General features: G+C 41.4%; 2 protein-coding genes across 3 annotated transcripts in view; both read right to left on the bottom strand.

The window, feature by feature from the left end:
* Positions 1-19,941, bottom strand: part of LOC109428453 (phospholipid-transporting ATPase IF) — a 45,788-nt gene extending 25,847 nt beyond the window's left edge. The window contains exons 1-2 of one of the 2 annotated variants that reach the window (XM_062844294.1): positions 19,178-19,941; positions 738-945 (exon numbers count right to left, since the gene is read on the bottom strand). In XM_062844294.1, coding sequence (XP_062700278.1) covers positions 738-945; positions 19,178-19,276 — 307 coding nt within the window. In that variant the 5' untranslated portion in view covers positions 19,277-19,941. The remainder of the gene's footprint in view (positions 1-737; positions 946-19,177) is intronic. The other variant, XM_062844295.1, reaches the window with a different exon arrangement.
* Positions 1-24,939, bottom strand: part of LOC109422161 (phospholipid-transporting ATPase IF-like) — a 427,692-nt gene that overhangs the window by 387,329 nt on the left and 15,424 nt on the right. The window lies entirely within an intron of this gene.

Here is a 24,939-nt window from a genome sequence, read left to right as displayed (position 1 = left end):
TGCGACCGCGGGTGCGGTAGAAGAGCGTCAGAGCGCAGTTATGTCGCGCTCAAATTTAGCACTAATAAATAAATACTGTGGCGTATTGAAATGGCACAAGCGAACGTCAAACGTCGCAGAAAAAATAAACACCAAAAAAACAATAAAACCAATTCATGGCGAATGATATGCTGTTGATGATCAAAGTATATAAATATGTACCAAGGTAAGAGATTCCCGTAAATGTCAAAAATGAGACTCACCAACACATCTGCGTTAGTTATGAAAAGTTGGTGTTTTTACACTAAAATGTCATTATTTCAGCAAAGTTTGTGAAGTTTTGTTAGTTTGGATGTTTCTAAATGCTGAAAAAATATGTTTAGAATCAATTAAAAAAAATTTGTTACCGATTTTCAAATAGCGATATTTTCTGTTTTATTGCATGGAGGTCACATTTAATCCAGTCAGATGCAATTAAATAATAGCTTCTAAGGTGGGAGTGCTTAATTTCTTAAGAAAGTTTGCTAAATAGTGATGTGCCCATACAAATCAGCGCAAACTTCATAACTATTTTTTGCTTTTTTCCTTTTCTCACTAATCCGTGAATATTAGCGGGAATCTCTTACCTTGGTGTTTAGATACTTTGGTTGATGATAACGAATGGGCTCGTATGATCACGATGACGATACACATTTTCCCAATGTGGCAACTTTGAACTCGCTGATAGTGCGTCGGAACGGGTAGGTTAGGGTACTCACCGATAACGATCGAAATGATCGTCATGCACAGGAAGTAGAAGTTCGCTATCCGCCGGAACTGCTCGGCCAGGTTGAGCGGCAGGAACGTAAGCAGGGTGTACTTGGTCGACTTGATGCGGTTGGTTTCATGGCGCTTGGGCTTTTTGTCGTGATTCTCGCCGCCGACTTTGATGCTGAGCGAGTCGGGTTCCTGCGATACGCGGTTTCCCTGTGTTTTTGGGGGAAGAGAAATTCATTGATTAGAAACGAATGAAGACGGCTTGGGCGATCGAATTGGCAACCATTTAACGTTGTTAGACACTCGCGAATCGATAGTGATCGAACCTGTCCATTCAGAACTTGGTACTCTTATGAACGTAAATATTGTTTGTGATTCGTCATCTTGTAACCTAACTTCGAGGCGATACCCGCTGTGGGGTGAAAAATGGCCCAGCCCAGTCAACGAACGTAACCAACGTCGTCGTTGTCGACGTTTGTAGGGGAACAAAGCTCAAAATGCCAAGATGGGGTAAAATGGCCCAACTGATAAAATCATTCCTGAATGGGACTTGATCATTACTATTGGTGAATGGTGTCAAGATATGTTTGCATCGAACATTCTTCTAAAAGCTAGGCCACCAAACCCACGAAAAATCTTTAGATTTCCCAAAGAAAATTGGCAACTTCCGGTTTTTCGTGCTTGCAATTAAGGTTTTCTGGTGATTTTATTACCAGCCAAGTGTTTCCAGCGAGATTGAGGCACCCATGGAGACGCATGGTTGTTGATGTCTAAGCTTTCCATGTTAGGGGTCATTCAAATATTACGATCATCGTTTTGCGGGGAGGGGGGTAACACTCCATTTATAGAGTATACGAGAAAAGCGGGACAGAGGGGGGAAAAGGAGTCGGAAATGCCCGAAAACTGATGGACGTAATTTTTGAATGTTTTCATGAAGTGGCATCTTACCCCATGGCAGATGGTCGTTTTGCACCACTTCCGTTTTACGAACCAGTTTTTAAAATCGCTGAAAATCTATGAAAATGCAATAGTTTAGTGAATAATTTTGCTGAAGTATCGAGCAAATATTGTCTAGTTGCTGTTACCACTTTGAAAGCCTAACAAATGAGGCCAATTATCATTGAAAACGATGAAAGTTTGAAAAATGGCATTTTACCCCACTTGACCCTAAATCGGCGGAACGATATCGGCACACATTCAACGGAGCGATAAAACATTCGCATTACCAGACCGTGATAAAGATCGTTCCATCAGCAGCAGCGTGTAAACGAACTTCCTATCCTATCATGGTATCACAGTCATACCTCGGCTGATACCATTTTTATCAGTGGTCGGTTTTTGAAATATCACCCTTGCAAACATTCTATCGATATCAGATGATGAGTGGGCCTGGAATTACAAGACTGTAATTTCAAAGAAAGTTTCATAGAAATCAAGGACCAAATTGAGTCCTTCAAATGTACAAGAATAATTTGATTTATGTTAGCAACAAATGATAACATGCATGATCTGCTGGAATCTTGAAATCTCTGGAAAAGTTGAACGCCATTTAGAGACATTGGGGGGATTCATTAAACACCGTAACCCAGTTCTGTAGAGAACTAGTTTTTAATAATTTTCTAGGTTATTCAGGAACTTCCGCGTAGGCTTAAGGTCTATAAGCGGGCCCAAGGGGTATTATTCTGCAAAGGACTAATTTCCAAAGAACATCTAGGCTGTCCAAGAACTTCCGTGAGTACAAACCTGAAGATTTACAAGCGTTATGAATGGTTTATTGTTATAATAATGATGCGGTTTAACATCCTACAGATCCATGGCGGTTGGTTCTTTAGAGAACTAATTTACAAAGGTGTTCTGGGTCATCCAAGAGCTTCCGCGAGTAAAGGCCGTTCACACCGGACAAAGTATTTATTCTGTTTTTTAGTCAAATTATCACGGAATTGGATGAAACTTGTTATGCTCAACACCAATTCATATACAAGCGTAGAATAAATACATTCATCTCAAAATCGCTTTCAATATTAGAGATGGCGCCTGTAAGGAGATGAAGAAGGTCTACATGTAATAATATGATAACAGCATATAAGCAGACGGGAAGTTCATTTCAAGATTAAATGTCAGTCAATGGTCTAATTTTGGTACGCACAGACGCTTGCCGGAAGGCGTCGTAAGTTATAAAAGTAGGATTTGCTCTTGCATTTGCTTCATCAGATTACTACAATGGCGTAGTTGGTAGTAGATAGAAAGCAGAAAAGGTAATAATTGAACGTCAAAGGCTTCTGATGAACAAAGGCAGATAGCCATAGAAAATTTAAATAAAAGTAGTCTCCGACGGACATGGGCGGAGATGAAAATAATGGTTACTGACGGAAATGGGCAGTAAACCAAAACAAGATATTTCTCTGACAGGCAAGGGCAGAGAAAACGGAAAGAATTTCAATAATGGGTGAAACCACGGCAGATTGACTCGATATTTAGAACGATTGTTTCAATCTAACAGGCTGAAGGAAGGCGTTTAAACTGTTATGATAAATAAAGATTATTATTGGCTCTTTATTATGGGGATTTTCAGCCCGAGGCTGGTTCATCCCCGAGGATAAATAAAGATGTAAAAGTTTGTAAAGAGTTTTCATGAACGGTTAAGGTGACTCCCTGTGTCACTCCTATTTCAGCACTTCTTTTTCGATTCTTATTTCTAACAATCATCGAGCGCAACAGTAGTGGTGTTGCCTTTTTACATTTGTTCTATAAACAAACAAACAAAAATAGCACCTCTTTGTCTCGCTTTCACCAATGTAAACATTTCAAGATTATTAATCATTTAAAAGCAATTCAAGCAGTAGACTACTCTGTTTTGCTAAATAACAATGAAACATGTCTCAATATTACGAAAAACATCGAATTTTATGTGTAATAAGCTAAAAATGATCGAATACTTTTAGTATGCTCTTCCGCTGTTGATGTTTGCAAGCAGCAGCAGTGTTGACGGACAGTGTGGAGGAGATTTCACAAATAAAAATTATTTGCTTCTATTACTGTCATATGTGATTCAAAGTACAAAAATAATCATTCGAAGAATAGTTTTCGATTTTACGACGTATAATCGATAAATTTGAGTTGACCATTTCAATGATTTTGATTGATTTTATTGATGAATTGGCCCGCAAGATCGACATCACTGCGTTCAATGATCGATGATTGTGCGCCGGACGGCACCGTCACGTCGCGCTGCGGCCGTCGTCGTTGTACTGTGGTGGGTGGTAAACATTTCCATCGAACTCTTGGTGCGGTTGACACAAATTTGAATAATTTTCAAGTTGGAGTGAAAATATTTCTTTGTGGTATAGATAGTTCGAAGGAGAATTTTAATTGGAATAGTGTGTTCTATATTTCTTTTCAAAATGTCTTGCGTGAAGTGGAGAATTTTGAAGAAAAGGTAAGCGTCGATTTTCTTACGTAAATGTATTAGTGCAATTGGAATTGATCCCAAATACTTCTATTACACTGATGGCTCTTTTATTGCAAATAATGCAGGTTTCGGAGTTTATAATGTATGTACAGCTCATTTTTTTAAACTAGAATCTCCTTGTTCTATATTTGTAGCAGAATTAATTGCATTATATTTCACATGTCAATTGATACAGAAATTATCACCGGGTTTATTTATTATTTGTTCAGATAGTTTGAGTTCCATAAATTCAATCAAATCCAATCAGTTCAATTGTAAAACACATTATATTATATTATTGATAAAAGAATTATTATATAATTTACACTCCAGGGGATTCATAATAAAATTTGTTTGGGTTCCAGCTCATTGTCTAATTTATGGAAATGAGCAAGCTGATTCCTTAGCTAAATTAGGTGCTACTCGTGGAATAATTTACAATCGTAAATTTTTTAGTTCGGAATATTTCTCTAAAATAAAAACTCACTCCATTGAAACTTGGCAAGCTGATTGGAATTCGAGTGAAAAAGGTCGTTGGTGTCATTCAATATATTCAATAGTTAAAAATGACGCATGGTTCAAACATCTGATTGTTGGGCGAAATTTCATTTGTACATTCTCAAGATTAATTTCAAATCATTACATATGCAATAGTCATTTATATCGCATCAATATTGAAGAATCTAATTTATGTGATTGTGATGAATCATATCAGGACATTGACCATATTGTTTTTAATTGTAAACGTTACCTTTTACCTCGAAGAAAATTTATTGAAAATATTCAAAATTCGAATAATTCTTTACCTCAATCTGTACGTGATATTCTTGGCAGTAAAAATTTATCAATAATGAAACTCCTCTTTTCATATTTACAGGATATTTCTTATAATGTTTGATGCTGTTTTTGTTTTTTTATTTTTCTTTATTTTCAGCCTTCAAAATTCCATTCCAGACAGAGTACCTTGGTTTTTGGCAATTCCTTGTCGATTCCCTTTCAAAATCGCGGCTCGGTTATGGATTGTTTTCCGGAGGAGCCTTTAGATATAGTTTATATTGTAACGTTTTTTTGAAAAGATGAAGAGGTTTTGTGCCTTTTTGAGAAAGATTTCAAAATTGTGGAAATCACTCAAAGGGGTTTTTCCCTCTTTCAAAATTTTTGGTTAAAAAATAAATAATAATAATAATAATAGTATTAGTGCAATACTGTGTAAAGTTGAATTTGGATGATGATTCTGAAGAAGCCATTTTGTGATGACACAAGAAAAAGCCTTAAACACTTCAATAAGTTGACATTTGATATGTTGTATAAACCAAAAGATTGCTTTGATTGATTCACAAGTTGCGTTCAGGACATCAGCCATATGGTTGCAATATCCAAGAAACATTCTTTGCGAACATTTCTTCTGGCAGTCTAGCATGACCAGAAAGAGGCACACGAATTTATCATGAAGTCTCTCATGAAGTGTGAAACAGTTTACAGGAACAAGATAGAGCAAAAATAGTAATTGGTAGTAATGGAGATGCTCAGTTTACAAATAATATACAAAATGCCAAAAGCGTTCAATGAATCTGCAACGGGCTCAAAAGCGACTGACGAACAAATATATAATTTAACACAGATCAACGAAGAAAGGATGGATATGAGCATACCTAAATGATAATACAATGTTATGTTAGTGCGATATTCATTATTACTAGAAATTTTGTAAATCTTCGCACCTCCACATTTGTCTTGATATGTTGTTTTTGTTAGTAACATAGGACGAAACGTTACATGATCTGGATTAACCTTGATAGTGATGCGAATGATGTCATTGGTTTCCATATAGTGTGAAATTTCCATGTAAAGACGAATTAAGATGGAAGTTTTTCCTTATACCTCCGACGAATATCAAGAAGAAAAAATCATCACGTTTTCAGTAGTATAATTTTAAATAAGAATAAAACAAGTTGAAACTTTGATAGACTTCTCCTAAACCAAACCGCACAAATCAAACAAAAATAATTTAAAAAAATGTCGTTTATTGAGACATAACGCATTTCTCAAGAGTAGACATAACGAGTAATGTAAGGAGATGAAGAAGGTCTACATGTAATAATATGATAACAGCATATAAGCAGGCGGGAAGTTCATTTCAAGATTAAATGTCAGTCAATGGTCTAATTTTGGTACGCACAGACGCTTGCCGGAAGGCGTCGTAAGTTATAAAAGTAGGATTTGCTCTTGCATTTGCTTCATCAGATTACTACAGCGCCATCTGAGTTAGCACGAGGGCCCAGATCTGTTCGCTTCCCTGCTGTCAGTACTAATGCAGTTCAGAGAGTACAAAATCGCCGTTTGCGGTGACATACGTGAAATTTACCACCAGATGCGGAACGATGACCAGCACTGCCAGCGCTTTTTCTGGAAGGAAAATATACAGGGGATAGACAAAATGATCGGGACAGGCAAAATTTTTACTTTTCCAAAAATGTTCAACTATCTGTAACTTTTCGAAAAGTGCATCAAATATTCTCAAATTTTCACTGTAAGTTCATCAACTAGTTGTGCATCAGTGGGCGAAATTTGGAAAATATCGGGCTATTCTACACGAAATTATAAAGATTCTAGGAATAGGTATAATTATCCGATAGCCAACTTTGAGCTGTTATATCTCCGGATTTAATGAACCGAATGCAATGAAATTAAGATCATTTAAAACTCATATAATAAGCTCTGAAAAACGTTTGACATAACTTTAAATTATTAACAAGAGAAAAATATATAGCGATTTTATTTATTTTATGACTTTTTAGTAAATTGGTCTATTTTTAATATTCATCCCAATACTTTTTCTATTAATTGAAGGCTATGTTGTTACTTTCCTTCAAAACATATTTATATTTAAGACAATTAGAGGGAATTTAAATAAACTATAATTAGCATTTTTAATTTTGCAACCATGTTGAAGTTTTAGAAAATTTGGTGTTTTATTAGGAAAATAAACTAACCGTAATAAATTTCTTCCCTATAAAGAAATTTAAGTTGTGTCAAAAGTTTTTTCAAGTTCATTATATAAGTCTTAAATAGTCAAAATTTCATTGAATTCGTTTTATTGAATTCGTTTCATTGAATCCGGAGATATAACAGTTCAAAGTTGGCTATCGGATAATTATACCTTTTTTTAGAATCTTTATAACTTCGTGCAGAATAGCCCGATCTTTTCCAAATTTTGGCCACTGATACACAACTAGTTGATCAACTTACAGTGAAAATTTGAGAATATTTGATGCACGTTTCGAAAAGTTACAGCTAGTTGAACATTTTTTGAAAAGTAAAAATTTTGCCTGTCCCGATCATTTTGTCTATCCCCTGTAAGTGATGTCGAGCCTAGTACGTACATCGTTCAAGTGATGTCCTTCGGAGCCTGTTGCTCACCAAGTACGGCGCAGTATGTCAAGAATGTGCACGCAAGCAAGTTTCAGCAAGAATATCGGGCCGCTGTTGAGGCTATTGTGAAGCGACACTACGTTGACGACATGCTTCTAAGCGTGGAGCAAGAGGAAGAAGCAGTTCAGCTGACACGAGACGTGAGGGAAATCCATGCTTCGGCCGGCTTCGAAATCCGCAATTTGGCATCCAACTCTTCTACAGTATTGGCGCAATTAGGCGAACCTTCTACGGCTGAGAAAGGTTTCGGCGAGGATGGCTTTGTTGAGAAAATTCTCGGCATGTGTTGGAACACGTCTACAGACCACTTTACGTACAAAATTTCAAATCGCATTGACGAAGTGTTGCTGTCAGGGGGCCGCCGTCTTACAAAACGGGAAGTCCTGCGAACTTTGATGATGATTTTCGACCCGCTAGGTTTTAATGGCCATTTTTTAATGGTGCTGAAGACGCTTCTTCAGGAAATATGGCGGACTTCAATCGGCTGGGACGACGTGATCAACGATCAACATTTCGAAAAGTGGTCAACCTGGTGCGCAGCTTTGCCTGAAATAGCAGAACTTCAAATACCTCGTTGTTACCGTTCCCTAACATCTACATCCGAAGACAACGAAGTTCAGCTGCACACGTTTGTAGACGCGAGCGAAGCCGGCTTCGCAGCGGTGGCGTACTTGAGATTTCCAGAGGGATCAATCGTCGAGTGTGCGCTATTGGGATCTAAGACAAGAGTTTCACCACTGAAGTTTTTGTCCGAACTTCAGGCTGCCGTCATTGGATTTCGCTTGGCGCAAACCGTCTGCAGCACGCTATCGTTCGCTGTAAAACATAGATTCTTCTGGACGGATTCTAAGGACGTGCTTTGTTGGCTAAATTCTGATCATCGTCGTTACAGTCAGTTCGTTGCCTATCGAGCTAGCGAGGTTCTAGAAGTTTCGGATATACGCGAGTGGAATTGGATTCCAACCAAGTAAAACGTGGCAGATGAGGGAACAAAGTGGCGTCATAACTCGGATTTGTCTTCATCGAGCCGCTGGTTCCGAGGGCCGGAGTTCTTATGGAAATCAGCTGAGCATTGGCCCTCCTCAAAACATCACATTGAAAGCACAACGGAAGAGCTACGTCCACATCTGTTGCACCATACGAAAGTCGATGAATGCGCAGTCGACATTAGTCGATTTTCTGATTGGCGAAAAATGCTTCGTTGCACTGCCTATGTACTCCGCTACGTTCGAAGCTTGAGGCTTACCGTTCAAAAGGCAGATCGCAATAGCGGACCTCTGAATAGCCAAGAGCTGAGAGATGCCGAATACTACCTGTATCGCGTTGCACAGCTAGCTGCCTTTGCCGATGAAATTACAATCCTTTCAAAGAACAGGAACTCTGAAAATACGGACAAGCATTTGCCAAGAAGTAGCCCCCTCTTTCATCAGTGCGTCTTTCTGAATGAAGTTGAGGTTATTAGGATCCAAGGAAGAACGCAAGCCTGTTCGGTCATCGCCCGAGATGCAGTTCAACCATTTTTTCTTCCTCGCGACCTTCTCGACTTCCACAAGCAGTTTAACCATCAGAACCACCAAACTACTATCAATGAAGTACGTCGGCGCTACCAGATTCCAAGACTGAAGGCAGCATACAAAAGCGTTCGAAAGGAATGCCAAGAATGCAAAAACTACCACGCAACTCCGCACCCTCCTTTCATGAGTGACTTGCCTCAGCAACGTCTTCACTGGATGGCATCCTTAACTTCCCTCAGCGTGGGAGTTGGTTCGTTCCCGTCCTCTGCTGCACCAACATACTCATCCCTGCAGATTTCGGCTTGCGGCACGTAGCCTTTGCGGGATGCGTTGAGCATCTGGTAGAACTTACGTGTTTCTTGTGAACGGCACAGCAGTTCCATTTCCTCGCACTCCGCTTCTTCCAGGCGGCGCTTTTTCTCCCGGAGGAGACGGGTCTGCTGCTTCCGCTTCTGTCTGTATCGCTCCACATTCTTTCGGGTTCCATGCTGCAGCACTACCGCTTGCGCTTCATCCTTCTCCTCCAGAACCGCTCTGCACTCCTCGTCGAACCAATCGTTTCGTCGACTCCGTTGTTGATGGCTGCTTTGACTGTACTCCAGCAGTCCTCTAGAGGGGCCACATCGAGCACACCCTCGTCCGGCAACGCTGCCTCGAGTTTCTGCGCGTATGCGGTGGCGACATCCGGTTGCTTCAGTTGCTCTAGATCGGTACTGTACATTGTTAATAACGGAGAGTTTTGGGCGCAGTTTAACCATAACTGTGAAATCTGCTAACTTGCTCCCAACAATCACCCAGCATACTGCGCACTGTGAATGCACAACCGATTACTTTGCGCGCCCACTTAGGACTGTGTTGAGTGCTTGAGTGGATAGAGACTATCACCAGTACAGCAATGACAGCTGCTGTTTAGGCTGGCCCAAACCATAGGCTGGACCATACCACACATCTCCCCTCTTCTCTCATATAAAAAATGTTAAAAACAGTGAATAATTGAGGAATAATGATGCCACATTTTTGCACGGCAGCTGATATGCTGAAACATTTAGAAAAAAAATCATCCCAGGCATCACATATAAAAAAAGATCCATTTAAATTCTATCAACTACAGTCCCGATTCGCTGTATGATTTTTTGAATTCCTCATACCACTACTGTTAAAATAAACATGATTATCAACTGCGGCTCATAGAGCATTCGCGCAGTTGCTATTCCCAAGAGAGCGACTGACATCAATGTACCCAGACGCTATGACGTCATATTTTCTATTACCACATGTTATACCTTGGTTATACCGTCTATGTTTAAGCAATCCAATTGATTTTGACTGCAAATAATCCCATTGAGAGGGAACAGGAATACCATCTACGTTCATTATTCATTTTCTGAGACACTGGCTTCATCAGCAATTTAATTAAACATAATCGCGCTCATCATTTGACAGAACATCATATTGTTGCATTATGGTCACCTTTTTCCTAGGCTGAATTCATTCAATGCATGGTCATCCCGAGAAACATGAAATATCTTTTCGTTATGCGTGGTCATCCCGAGCAACATGCAAATGCTTTTTGTTATGCGTGGTCATCCCGAGCAACATGCAAATGCTTTTTGTTATGCGTGGTCATCCCGAGCTACACGCGAATTCACATTTTCCTCAGACTGACTTCATTCAACGCATGGTCATCCCGAGCAACATGCAAATGCTTTTCGTTATGCGTGGTCATCCCGAGCAACATGCAAATGCTTTTCGTTATGCGTGGTCATTCCGAGCTACACGCGAATTCACCTTTTCCTTAGACTGAATTCATGCAATGCATGGTCATCCCGAGCAACATCCCGAGCTTTTCGTTATGCGTGGTCATCCCGAGCTACACGCGAATTCACCTTTTCCTTAGACTGAGCTCATTCAATACATGGTCATCCCGAACAACATGTAATCCTTTCCCCTATGCGTGGTCTTTCCGAGCTACACGCGAATTCACCTTTTCCTTCGGCCGAATTGATTCAATGCATGGTCATCCCGAGCAACATGCAAATTCATTTCGTTATGCGTGGTCATCCCGAGCTACAGGCGAATTCACCTTTTCCTTAGACTGAACTCATTCAATACATGGTCATCCCGAACAACATGTAATCCTTTCCCCTATGCGTGGTCTTTCCGAGCTACACGCGAATTCACCTTTTCCTTCGGCCGAATTGATTCAATGCATGGTCATCCCGAGCAACATGCAAATTCATTTCGTTATGCGTGGTTATCCCGAGCTACAGGCGAATTCACCATTTCCTTAGACTGAATTCATGCAATGCATGGTCATCCCGAGCAACATCCCGAGCTTTTCGTTATGCGTGGTCATCCCGAGCTACACGCGAATTCACCTTTTCCTTAGACTGAGCTCATTCAATACATGGTCATCCCGAACAACATGTAATCCTTTCCCCTATGCGTGGTCTTTCCGAGCTACACGCGAATTCACCTTTTCCTTCGGCCGAATTGATTCAATGCATGGTCATCCCGAGCAACATGCAAATTCATTTCGTTATGCGTGGTTATCCCGAGCTACAGGCGAATTCACCTTTTCCTTAGACTGAATTCATGCAATGCATGGTCATCCCGAGCAACATCCCGAGCTTTTCGTTATGCGTGGTCATCCCGAGCTACACGCGAATTCACCTTTTCCTTAGACTGAGCTCATTCAATACATGGTCATCCCGAACAACATGTAATCCTTTCCCCTATGCGTGGTCTTTCCGAGCTACACGCGAATTCACCTTTTCCTTCGGCCGAATTGATTCAATGCATGGTCATCCCGAGCAACATGCAAATTCTTTTCGTTATGCGTGGTCATCCCGAGCTACACGCGACTTCACCTTTTCCTTTGGCTGAATTCATTCAATGCATGGTCATCCCGAGCAACATGCAAATTTTTCATTACTTTTAACTGATTTGAAATCCATTACGTATTTTGCATACATCCTAAAGTATTTTACATACGTTCAAACACCTAAATTGCAATGTTTTTGGGTGAAAAGTCCACTAAGTGCCATAATTTACAGTAATCGCACTTTTGCGAGTCAAAACAAAATATCAACAATAATGCGATGTTTTCTCATGCACTTCGATGTTTTCCAAATGCACATTCGCAACTACTGACAGGCTGAAAGCTATATTAAGTGCCATATTGCCAACTAACATACTGTGGTTCTGTTCTTTAACTTATTCATTGCATCATCCACAAAAACATCAAAAATAGAACGCATTTGATACTTATCGAGCTGACGTTATGTAGAAGGTAACAATACCGGGAACTTTTTCATATTTTCAGATTCCGCATAAAATGTTGCACTACATTATTGATTCAAAAAAAAAACCTCGGTCCGCATAACTCCAGAAATTCCAATACTGTTCGTACTGTTCATATATTTTCACAAAAGTATTGTACAATTCAAAACCAGTGAGGGTACCAAACCGAACAACTTATAAAAACTCCATTTATACCTCTGAATGCTTCCGGAAAATTTGGTTTCATGGTTTTGATGGTATCAGTGTTTTCTCATAACTTTAATCTTTAACCAAAAAATTTGAAACCCAAAATGTCACAATTCTGGTGTTTTAGAACTCAAAATTCATTCGATGTTCAAATGGAGTTTGTTTGTTAAAGACGAGCTGTCCTTCTAACTATTGAGCTGTCACCACATCAACGGGAATCTAAGCTGTTTTGCTTATCTGACTATCAAAACAAAGGTATTGGACTGCAAAAACAGTTGTACAACACCTGGAGAAATGTGCTCTTTCGACCAAGCTATAGAAAACAAAAGTTTTTCAATCGCCAATCAACCCAATTGTTGAAATCGTATGGAAACAGCCGCGGCCACCCATGCACCATAGTGCACTTTGAAAATGAACCACTCAGGCACAAAGAAAAGAAGTGTTGAAATAAACAAAACATAAACTTGCCGAATTTTGTTTAATGTTTGCCGAGCAGAATAGTTTTGATCCGGGCTGCTAAGTGTCAGTCTCTGTGCCAGTTTTTTTTCAACCGAAAATGAACAATGACAACAACAGTGACAGGCAAACCAATACGGAGAAAATGAAAAAAAAAAACAATATATCGCAATTATAAAGGCCTGTCGAAAAATTACCGCCCTGGTTTTGATGCTTCGGCGGTCCGAAATATCACACCCTCTCCTTCATTATTTTTCGGTACCCCACAGATTATGTGACATTAAACCACAAATACGAAAACTGACGTCATCAGTTGCGACTGTTTAGATAATCAACACAATCGCGTTTAATGAGCACTTTTTTTACACAATTGTTTCTGACAGCAACCTTAGCTTACCTTACCTTATGTAACGTAAACACGAAAGCAAACCGATCAGCAAACCAGACGCTCTTCGCCCTTTCCAACAGGGAGGGAGAAAGCAAGTCGAACCCAAACAAACCACACCTGGCCTTCGTCTATCGAGCGGGCCGATTCAAACACCGCATTGCGAAACACACCCTCCAAGCAAAACTCGATCATGCATGAGCAGCATTTCCAGTCAACACCAACACATCCACAAAAGATGAGCTGTTGGCTCACCCTGCTGCTTCCATTCCTCCTGCATCACACAACCAAGCCGACACGAACCATTTTTTTTTCGGATGCGCTTACGCTTAATCCGTTCCACTTTTTTTTCATTGCACTTTTCACTTCACTAAACCCGCACAATCGTCACACTCCCGGTTGAAGCAGTTATGCTGGGTGATTTGTTTTGAAACATTGCTGAATTTTCAATTGAAAAACCTGGCAGGATCGCCAATGTGAAATCTGCTAACTTGCTCCCAACAATCACCCAGCATACTGCGCACTGTGAATGCACAACCGATTACTTTGCGCGCCTACTTAGGACTGTGTTGAGTGCTTGAGTGGATAGAGACTATCACCAGTACAGCAATGACAGCTGCTGTTTAGGCTGGCCCAAACCATAGGCTGGCCCATACCACACAATCACCAGGTAGTGATCGGAGTCGATATTAGCGCCACGATAGGTCCTGACGTCGATAATGTCGGAGAAGTGCCGTCCATCAATCAGAACGTGGTCGATTTGCGATTCCGTTTGTTGTGGTGATCTCCAGGTGTAATGATACGGGAGGCTGTGCTGGAAGAAAGTGCTACGAATGGCCATGTTCTTGGAGGCGGCGAAATCGATGAGGCGTAGGCCATTTTCGTTCGTCAGCTGGTGGGCGCTGAACTTTCCAATCGTCGGTCTGAATTCCTGCTCCTGGCCTACCTGAGCGTTTAGATCCCCTATGATGATCTTGACGTCGTGGTTTGGGCAGCGGTCGTACTCGCGTTCGAGCTGCGCGTAAAATGCGTCTTTGTCATCATCAGTGCTTCCGGAGTGAGGGCTGTGCACGTTTATTATGCTAATGTTGAAGAATCGGCCCTTGATCCTGAACCTGCACCTTCTTTCGTCGATCGGCCACCAACCGATCACGCGCCTCTGCATGTCGCCCATCACTATAAAAGCTGTTCCCAGCTCATCACTCCATATTTCATAGTAATGCATTCAAATTCTAGGGGGTGCCTGGCACCCCCGGCACCCCCAGTAGTTTCGCCTATGGCGAAAAATGTCCTGATCGTCAATCCCAGCGGTTCTTGTAGCGAAACGAACCATCAAATAGTCCGGATATTTTTATCATGGACGTTGCAACGCTTGGATCAACGTGCTCACCGGCCTCTGCACAATACGTGAAGAACAGAAATGCAACGGAATACGCGGAAGAATTTCCAAGAGCTGCAGAGGAAATCATTCAAAACCATTACGTGAATGATTACAACATCGAGTAGGACCAGCAGAAGAAAATGATCGGGAGCATCTGATTCTGGACAAAGGCAATCAGTTTGAACGTGTGCTCGGAATGCTGTGGTTAGTTGGCGAGGACCAGCTAAGCTTCTGCTCACATCTTAATGAAGACGTACAGGAAGTCATTGCGGGAAATATAGTACCCATGAAGCGGTAGGTTCTACGTTGCCTAATGAGCTTCTTCGATCCTTTGGGCATGTTGAGTTTCCTATTCGTCCACGGCAAAATTTTGCTGCAGGATGTATGGCTTGCCGGAATACATTAAGCAATCAGCAATGAACAATGGAAGCGTTGGCAAAAACGGATCGCAGTTCTTCGACATGTATCTACCATACAAATTCCCCGATGTTATTTCATGAACGCCACGGCATAATACTACAAGGAAGTACAGCTAGGTACACGTTTTTGTAGATGCGAGTGAAGGAGCATATGCTGCTGGAGCCTGCTTCCGGACTATCGACCTGAATGGGGCTCCAAGATGCGCATTAGTGGCGGCCAAAACCAAAGGGGAGCACCGCTGAGTCGTTATCGATACCCCGTCTCGAGCAACAAGCGGCTATTCTCGGGACCCGCCTGTTACACTTCGTTCTAGAAACCCGTACCATAATGTAAAACAGCGATACTTATAGTCAGACTCCACAACAGTTCTGGCGTGGCTGAGGGCGGATCCTCGAAAGTATAAGCAGTACGTAGCTTGCAGAATCGGTGAAGTTCTAATGGCGGTGGGTACCATGAAAGTTGAATCCGGCGGATTTGCCAACAAAATGTGGTAGCGGCCCTGGACGCTGATGGGATAGGGTTTAATGGACCTCCTTTTCTGCTGCAACCCATCGAAGAGTGGCCAGCGCAGGCTACACCTCAGTAAACAGTAGAAGAAGAACTACGCGCATGTAATATGCATTTGCAAGCCACATCAATACTTTCAGTAATCGACTACGATGGATTTTCAAATTGGGAAAGATTCCATAGAACTACAGCCTACGTACATTAGATACACTGCCAACTCGAAACGAACGTGTTAAGGCAAGACAAGGATAAGCGACCACTTGACTCAAGAGGAACTACAGTAGGCTGAAAAAACGCTGATACGATTGGCACAGTGGCAATACTATCCCGAAGAAATGCCGATCCGTACACAAGATCGTGAGCGTCCACCATCCGAGCGAAAAGTTTTAGAGATCAACAGTTCAATGTATCGTTCTACCGTACATTGACGAGTTTGGCGTTTTGCGGGTTGACGGAAGACCAAGTATAAATGACAGTTCTCTTAGGTATGCCAGATCTTCCGCTGCAACGGTAGTGGTGAATAGTTTTGCACAGAGCTCAAATGGGATTTCATAACTATTTTTTATGTGTGGGTGAAAAAATTGCGATCTAGCATACCTTAGAGCTGTCATCTATACTTGGGACGGAAGAATAGGAGCGGCTAAGCATGTTGAGGTGGGAATGAAAAAGGTCCCATCCATTCTACTAAAAGGTCATCAGCAGTCGAGTTACGTCGAACACACAAGGCTACTGTGAGGCTATTTGTCCATTTCGTAGTGGTCGTTTTAGTTATTATAGTGATTCATTGGAGCTGAATCGGTAGCTCACATGCTACTGTTCTAACGATTAAATTCTAAAATCTGCTGTGTCTGTGCTTGGTCCATCGTCGACTGCGTGACCGAGACATTATGGACCAAGTGATTCGTACGAACGTCCTGAAGCGTGTTTGGTTCATTACATTGGTTCTCCAGGAATTCAAATGCTTTCAGATGAAGAGAAACTTCCTCAGGAATTCTTCCAAAAATAATTCAAAAATATACTTCGGGATATCTTTATCTGGGAATTCTAACAAGTTTTCTCTTGCAATTGTTCCATAAATTCCATAATGAATTTTTCCAAGAACTGTAATAAGGATTACTACAGCAATTTCTTCAAAAAATCTTCCAGGAATTGCTCCAATTGTTTTTTTTTATGTTTTCTCAAGAGTTCTCCCAAGGATTGCTCAAAGAATTTCTTCTGGGGATCTTTCAAAAGTTTCTTCTAATATTCCAGAAATAATTACGTCCACGGTTTTCACCGGAAAACTATCCACTAATTCTTGCAAAGGATCCCTTCTGTGAGGATTTGGCTTATGGTTCTCGATGAGAATCGCACAGCACCCGATCTGATGCACTGCAACACGCCCGATATGGTCGAACGCTGACCGAAGAAAGAGGCAGAGCCGTGGCCTGCTATGATCTCGTCAGCAGCTGTCAGTCGACAGTGTAGGCGTTACCCCGGGTGGGCAATGTGCGTGCGTTATCAATTGTCTGTTAACATATTGAGGGACAAGACTCTAAACACACTGAGAGATGATCATTGACAGACATATACCACACACCTTCAAGGGTTATTTTCAAAAGCTCCTACATGAATACTTCCGTGGAATCCTCCTTCACCCAAGAATACTTCTTGGAATCTCTAGTAACCCTAGAAAAATTTTGGGAGAAATCCTGGGAATTTAAAAAAAATATTTAGAAGAAATCCCAGATATGTCCTTGGAAGAATTCTTAGAAGGAATCCTCGTAAGAATTTCTGAAAAAAAACTGAAAGAATTCCTTGAAAGAGTTTCCCGAGCATATCTTGCGAGAATACCTAAAAACGTCTACAAAACGTTGCTTCTTCTCTCTTTTTGGCGTAACGTCCTCATTGGGACAAAGCCTGACAAAACGTTGCTTATAATCTGTGAAATAATTTCTTAGAAAATCCTAGAACGAAATTCTGGAGAAATCTTTGGAAGAATACCTGTAGAGATCAGTAGAAGAATTATTGGAAGTAAGATTTGTTTAAATCCTAAACGAAATCCGTAGAGAATTTTGGAAAGGAAAAATATTGATACATCTTTGAAGGAATTCCTTTTTTAGAGTATACCTTAGAAAAATATTTGGATTTTTTTTTGTAATATTTTTAGCAGGAAATTCTAAAACAGTTTTCAAAGAAAACTTTTAAGAATTACATGATTCTTGAAGTTCTTTAAAAAAAGACGATGAAAGGTTTCTTAAAGAAATTCTTGGAAGAATTTAGAGAGTTATCTTTGAATGAATTTCTAAACTAATAATCCTTGAAAAAACTACTGAACGATCGACAATCTGTAGAATTGCAAGAAATTCTTGAAAAAAAAAACCTAGAAATTTTCGTAAACCTTGCTCCACCGAGCAAAATAAACAAAAGGCACGACAATTATTCCATGTCGCAATTGGCATGGATCACGACATAATCTCGAAAATGTTTGTTTGTGACAAAACAGAAACAAAAATTGGTTGCGTATGACCAAGAACTAAAGTAAAGTAAATTAAATTTCCATGACCAGTTTTGGGCATATAGAGCATTTTCTTGCCTGCCACACGATATACACATGCAAAACGGTCAATGGCAGAAGAAGCTCTCAGTTAGTAACTGTGGAAGTACTCATAGAACACTACTTAAGCTAAAGCTAAGCTAAGGAAATTTCAATGAAAAGCTTGAAAATCTCCAAACGCGCTGTGTACGACCTTTATCACATTCTATTTCAATTGGAACAAAGCCTTGTCGCAGTGGGATTGTCTCAACAAATACAGATTGCGACATTGTCGTTGTTGCGTGATGGTTGAAAATTGAATTAGAAGCTACTGTTGAAAAACCACTATCAAGCCGTTTCGATTGTTGACATGTGTAATTTTGTAATGAAATCTTCGAAATTTTCTAAAATCTGTACAAGGATTGATGGCAAGCCTGTTTAATCGCTCGCTTTTCGTATCTCTTTTGTGACAGTTTTATTCACCGTTTCCTGGTCACAACATTTTGTCTATTTCAAGGCCTAAAACATCGCCCAACCACGAACGAACATAAAAACCAATAAAAACAGTAAACTTACGTCAGGTCACACGAACCGAACAGAATCGGATATGGAAACCAAACTTATCAGATCCATCCGCGATAACGGTATTTCACAATCGGAGGGACAACATTGATTCACTCGAATCGCCGCTGTGTGCTATCAGTGAACCATGTTTGTGTAGTTTTACCGTACATTTACAAATTCACACAACCCATTCCGTCCGCAGTAGACGCTAGATAAGATAACTCTCCGGAATTCTTCGGCTCAAGAATGAATCGGCTCGGCTGTTGTCATAACCCATTTCCCTGCCCTCGGTTCGTTTACGTCACCGACCGATCAAAGTAGGCTACATTACCTTTCGCCAGCACCACCAGGATGACTTTTTCCGGTAGATCTGTTCCTCCTCGTTCAGCTCGTTCAATCCCAGTTCGTCCTCTGCCCTCGGCCCCGTCATGCTTGTTTCGGGACACTGCGCCGCACGCTCTTTTCCAGATTTTCACTCACCACTTCGGGAAGTTCTTCTCGTTTCACTGAGTTATCGCACCTGATCGGTCAAGGGACACTTGCTCCGGAAGCAAGCACCAACTGGTTCATTGAGTACCAGCTAGATTCGCTAATGGCTTACTCAAACACGCACACCGCAATTCCATCACTGAACTTGTTTCTTCTATTTTAAACATTCACTCGATCGGGTGGTTTCTTGCATCGCCCCCTAGCAGTCGATTTGGCGTATTTTGAGCTCGATCAAACATCCGGACCGGAGGGAACCACAACCGAGAGGCTCGAGAGCGAGTTCCGAGCCGATAAACAATCCAATTAGCACCTCGTTTACTACCATCGATTGCCAGTTTTTTTTTTCTTCACATATCTTCCTCGTCGCCTGATAAAGCGCACCGTGTCGCTTGTTACTCACTCGCTCGCAACCACCTCCCGGCGCAGTAGGCTACTGAATGGGGTCGTCGCCGATTCGGGTTGCTGCGATCGAAATCGCCCATGAGCGAGCAGGAGCAGCAGCAGTGGTTAAGCTCACCGAGTCGATTGTCTTCCTGGAATCGCTCAGGTTGGCATATGTTACGCGCCGCCGCCGCTGTCGTTGCCTCGCCGGATGAAGAGGCGGCGAGGGGATCTGGAACAGTTCTGGCGCACAACATAGGGGGGTGACAGTCAACGGCGATGACAACGGCGACGCCAGTGATAACAGGTTCTGTTTATTGATAAGATAACAACCGTCGATTTTTGCTGGCTTTTACTGGGAACGTGTAAGATACATTATAGCGGACACTGATAGTATCTGTTGTTTGTGCATCGTATAAGTCATTTTTGCGAATGAAGAAACGCTTCAGGTGATATGGTGTTTAGCTTTGCACTTTTTTTCTATAAATAAACAAGTCAAAAAGCTATTGATCTATCATCAGTTTCAATACCGGTTTTTGTAATTATTTTTGTAAAGCTTTTTTACTATGCTCGTTTCTACCATTCAATGTTCTTCTCCGGTATTGGTGACCCACGTTTGAAAGAGCAACAACTTCTGAAGACGTGAAGTCTCGTTTATTTGGATAATTGAAAACTCGTTATCATGTTTGTTTCCATATTGACGCCACGGCTCACTTCGCATTTCACGTAACGACACTTTTTAGCACTTTTACCGAATTAAGCTTGTTTACATATCAGTTGATTCGCACATATTAACGGGCAGCACAACAAACGACATCTGATTTGCTTGCGATACCTTTGTGTCAAACGCCAACCAAACAAGCTCCCATCACCCTTATGTGACACGCTGACTCACGAACCCCTCAAAAATTGCCACTGAACACAAAATTCACGATGCGCAAATTCAAATCACCATCACAATCTAAGGAGCCTGCGATCAAAAGAACCACTATCAATCTCTGACAGTACACGCCGCGCACTACCGTCAACGATCCGCGATCCATCTAGTAGTAGCTCCATCCACCCGCACTGCTCACAGTCAAATGATATCGCATTGCTGTGGTGATCGATCGATACAGTTCACAGCCAGTTGATAACTACTGGTTTGCGATCGGACATCCATCATACCTACCATGTAGCGCGAGATGAAGCAGTCCCCAGTTCCAGTCAGCTCAGCTCCAAGGGCAGCCTGCTTCGATCGTGGTCCAGATGTGTGATTTGCGCGCGCGCGTGCTTTTCCTCTTTCTGCAATCGGTCGTCTTCGCTTGCATCACCGCCTCCGCATTCGCTGTGAGCGTGAGGTGGAGAGAGCTCCGTCGCTAGTGGTAAGGTACATAGAAACAAAGCTTGCCATGCTTGTACATAAAGAGCGAAACAAGCTTTGGATCAGCGTTGGGCGAAGGAGTCACCTGGTTGTTTATTTTGATTGCAGTTCGTTCGTTTAGTATCAAGAGCATTAGCATCAAGCAAGCCTAAATTCTATTTAGGTCCCTGCATTAAGGTAACGTTACCTAAATGGAATTTGATTATGTTCAGAGCAGTTGGAGTATGAAAGATTAGGGATAAAGTTGATTTACGGAAAAAAATCAGAGTTGAGGGGTGTTAACGGTCGTGTTTAAGAGTCCAAAGTTAAAAAGTATTTCCTGGAGTTTAGGCCATATGTTGTGATAGCGTAACCAGTGATCTACTAGAGCATAATGAATGAAATTCATGCTTGCATAGCCCTATGCAACTATGTGCTGTCAAGTTATGAGCTAATTTTATGATTGAGGATCTCCAAGGACTTCCTTGGGTATAGGCCATTCGATCTACTAAGGTATTTGGTTGTCTCTAAGAGCCTGAAGGCTAAGGTTCATAATCACTCAGCCGCAGGTAACTATGGTCTGTCAAGTGATGAGTTCTATTCTATGATTCTTTTAGACAATTAAACTTATCAATTAAACTCATGCATAGTCAATTAAACTTATGCATAGCCTCATGCAACTATGTGCCGTCAAGTGGAGAGTTCATTATCTTGTTACGTTTGTAAAGTAGTTGTGGTGAATGTAATATAGTTTTCAGAATTTTTCATGAATTGGAGAATGCGTTTCATAGAAAATTCTTCGATTGTTGCATGGAGTGTGTTACGTTTGTAAATAGTTGTGAACATTTTGTCAGTTAATTTTCTGTTTTGTACTGTGATTTTTTCATTTGCCCCTAAATTTTAATGTGCATTTGTAGCGCTCCAAACATTTCAGGAGCGAACCAGCACAGAACACGCAAGCCGTCCCCTAACACGGACATCAAATTGAAGACGGTCTTGTGTTGTTGCCCAAATCAGGAGGCCCCCTTAGGATAAGAAAATCCTAGACCAAAACAAGCTATGAATACAGCAACAGATGCTGCGAACTAAAAGGCGAACTGCCAGAAAAAATACGATTACAGGATTTGACTGATGGACCAAGAACAATTATGAAACCTCGTCATCCTGGATTTTGACTTCGTTATCTATTTAGATAACTGGGCACAATTAATGTTGTGTGTTGCATGTTTGTTTATTGTGCATTTGTAATGTTCCATTTTATTTTGCGTATCTAAGTTCCCAGACGTGGGGCCCGATACGGAAAATAAAATGTACATTTATAAGGTTCCATTTTTTTCCGTTACGTTGGAGCCCAACGTGGGGCCTTGCGCATTTATAAGGTTCCAATGTACTATTCGTTACATTGGCGCCCAACGTGGGGCATCGAGCCCCACATTTTGAAGCTAGTGGGATACGAAAAGTAAAATATAACGAATACATTGGAGCCTTACAAATGTACATTTTATTTTCCGTATCGGGCCTCACGTCTGGGAACTTAGATACGCAAAATAAAATGGAACATTACAAATGCACAAAACACCAACATAAATTGTGCCCAGTTTTCCAAATAGATAACTAAGTCCGAACCCAGGATGACGAGGTTTCATTTTTGTTCTTGGTCCATCAGTCAATCCTGTAATCGTATTTTTTCTGGCAGTTCGCCTTTTAGTTCGCAGCATCTGTTGCGGCATTCATAGCTTGTTTTGGTCTAGGAATTTCTAATCCTAAAGGGGCATCCAGATTCGGGCAACAACACACACAAGACCGTCTACAATTTGATGTCCGTGTTAGGGGACGGCTTGTGCGTTTTGTACTGGATCGCTCCTGAAATTTTTGGAGCGCTACAAATGCACATTAAATTTCAGGGACAAATGTACAAACCTTAGTAAAACATACAAAATAAACAGACAAAATGTTCACAACAATTTACAAACGTAACACACTCCATGCAACAATCGAAGAATTTTCCATGAATTGGAGAATGCAATCCATGGAAAATTCTTAAAACTACTTTACAACGTATTAACTATATTACAAACGTAACAATCTGTTTGAGGAACTCCAAGAGCTTTCTTGAGTATAGGTCATCGGATATCGACCAACGTAATTTGTTGTCTCTAAAAGCTTTATGACTAAGGTTCGTACTCACACAGCCTCTTCTAACTATGATTGCACCTATGAACTATAAAATTCACCTGAGAGCCTCTGAAGTCCCCTAAAACCCCTCTGAAACCTCCTGAAATGCCATGAAACGCCTTGAAACGCTTAGAAACATCTCTGAAACCTCCATGAAACCTCCGTGAAATTCAACTCAAAGCCTCTGGAGACCCCTTAAACGCTCCTGAAACCTCCTCAAACGCATTTAACCAACTTGAAACCCTTTGAACGCCTCTGAAACCCCCATGAAACCTCCGAGAAATTTACCAGAGAGCCCTTAAACCCTTCTAAAAACTTCTGAAATGCTCTGAAACGCATCGAAACGCATCGAAACGCCTTGAAACGATCTGTTAAGCCTCTGAAACCCTCATGAAATCTCCGTGAAATTACCTGCAAGTCTATATAGCCCCCTAAAACCTCCCTGAAACTTCCTGGCCCTGAAACGTTTTACTTGAAATGCCTTGAAATGCTTTGAAACGCCCCCGAAACTTCTAAGAAGTTTCCGGGAAATTTACCGAGAGTCTCTGAAGCCCCCTAAAACCGCTCCGCCACCTCATGAAACGCCCTGAAAGTATTAAAACGCATTGAAACGCCTCTAAAGTCCCAAGAAACCTCCGTGAAACTCATTCCAGAAGGTAAGAAGTCCCATCAAAACGCCCTGAAATGCATCGAAACGTCTTAAAACGCTTTGAAGCGCTTCTGAAACCCCCATGAAACCTCCGTGAAATTAACCTGACAGTCCTTAAGCCCTCCTGAAACTTTCTGAAATGCATCGAAACGCATCGAAACGCCTTGAAACGCTTTGAAACGCCTCTGAAACCCCCATGAAAAATTCACCTGCGAGCTCCCTAAAACCTCCCTGAAACCTCCTGAAACGCCCTGAAATGCATTGAAACGCCGTAAATCGCCTTAAAATGTTTTGAAACGTCTCTGAGAGTACGGCCAGAGTGGGCGCGTCACGCGACGCGACGCGGATTTCCCATGTGATTTGACAGCTCCTTATTATTGATTGTTATTCCCTGGCGTGCAAATTTCCGCGTTGCGCCGCGTGACGCGTCCACTCTGGCCGGCACCTGAAACTCCCATGAAACTCCTGCGAAATTCACTGGAAAGTCTGTGAAGCCCCCTAAAATCGTTCCGACAATTCATCATACGCCCTGAAAGTATCGAAACGCTTTGAAACGTTATGAAACGCCTCTGAAAGTCCACAGAAACCTCCGTGAAACTCATTCCAGAGGGCCGGAAGTCCAAAAAACCGCATCAGAAACGCCCTGAAATGCACCAGAACGTTTGAAAATGCTTCGAAATTCCTCGGAAACTCCCATGAAACCTCTGTGAAACTCACCTGAGAGCCTCTGAAGTCCTCTGAAATACTTCTGAAACCTCCTGAAAAGCCTCCTAAAACGCCTTTGAAACCTCTCAAAACAGCTTCAAACGATTTGAAACGTTTTGAAACGCCTGGAAAAGCCGCTGATCGCCCTCCTTAAAACTAGTTTGAAATCCCTCTGATCCTCACCCCCCCCCCCCCCCCTTTACATCTGATTGCCTTAACTTCCCTCTTCTTTGCAACTGCTAGCCTAGCTGCTAATCACTTGCCCTTCTTAAATATCTTTGTAATCTGTAAATCCATTTAGGTAATGTACTATTTCTATCACTATGCAAGCACTTTTCGTGGTAAAATAACG

Source organism: Aedes albopictus, chromosome 1, assembly GCF_035046485.1.
Source record: "Aedes albopictus strain Foshan chromosome 1, AalbF5, whole genome shotgun sequence".
In the NCBI taxonomy this organism is placed as follows: Eukaryota; Metazoa; Arthropoda; class Insecta; order Diptera; family Culicidae; genus Aedes; species Aedes albopictus.
Note: the sequence above shows the minus strand (reverse complement) of the source record. Positions and strands in the feature narration are given on the sequence as shown.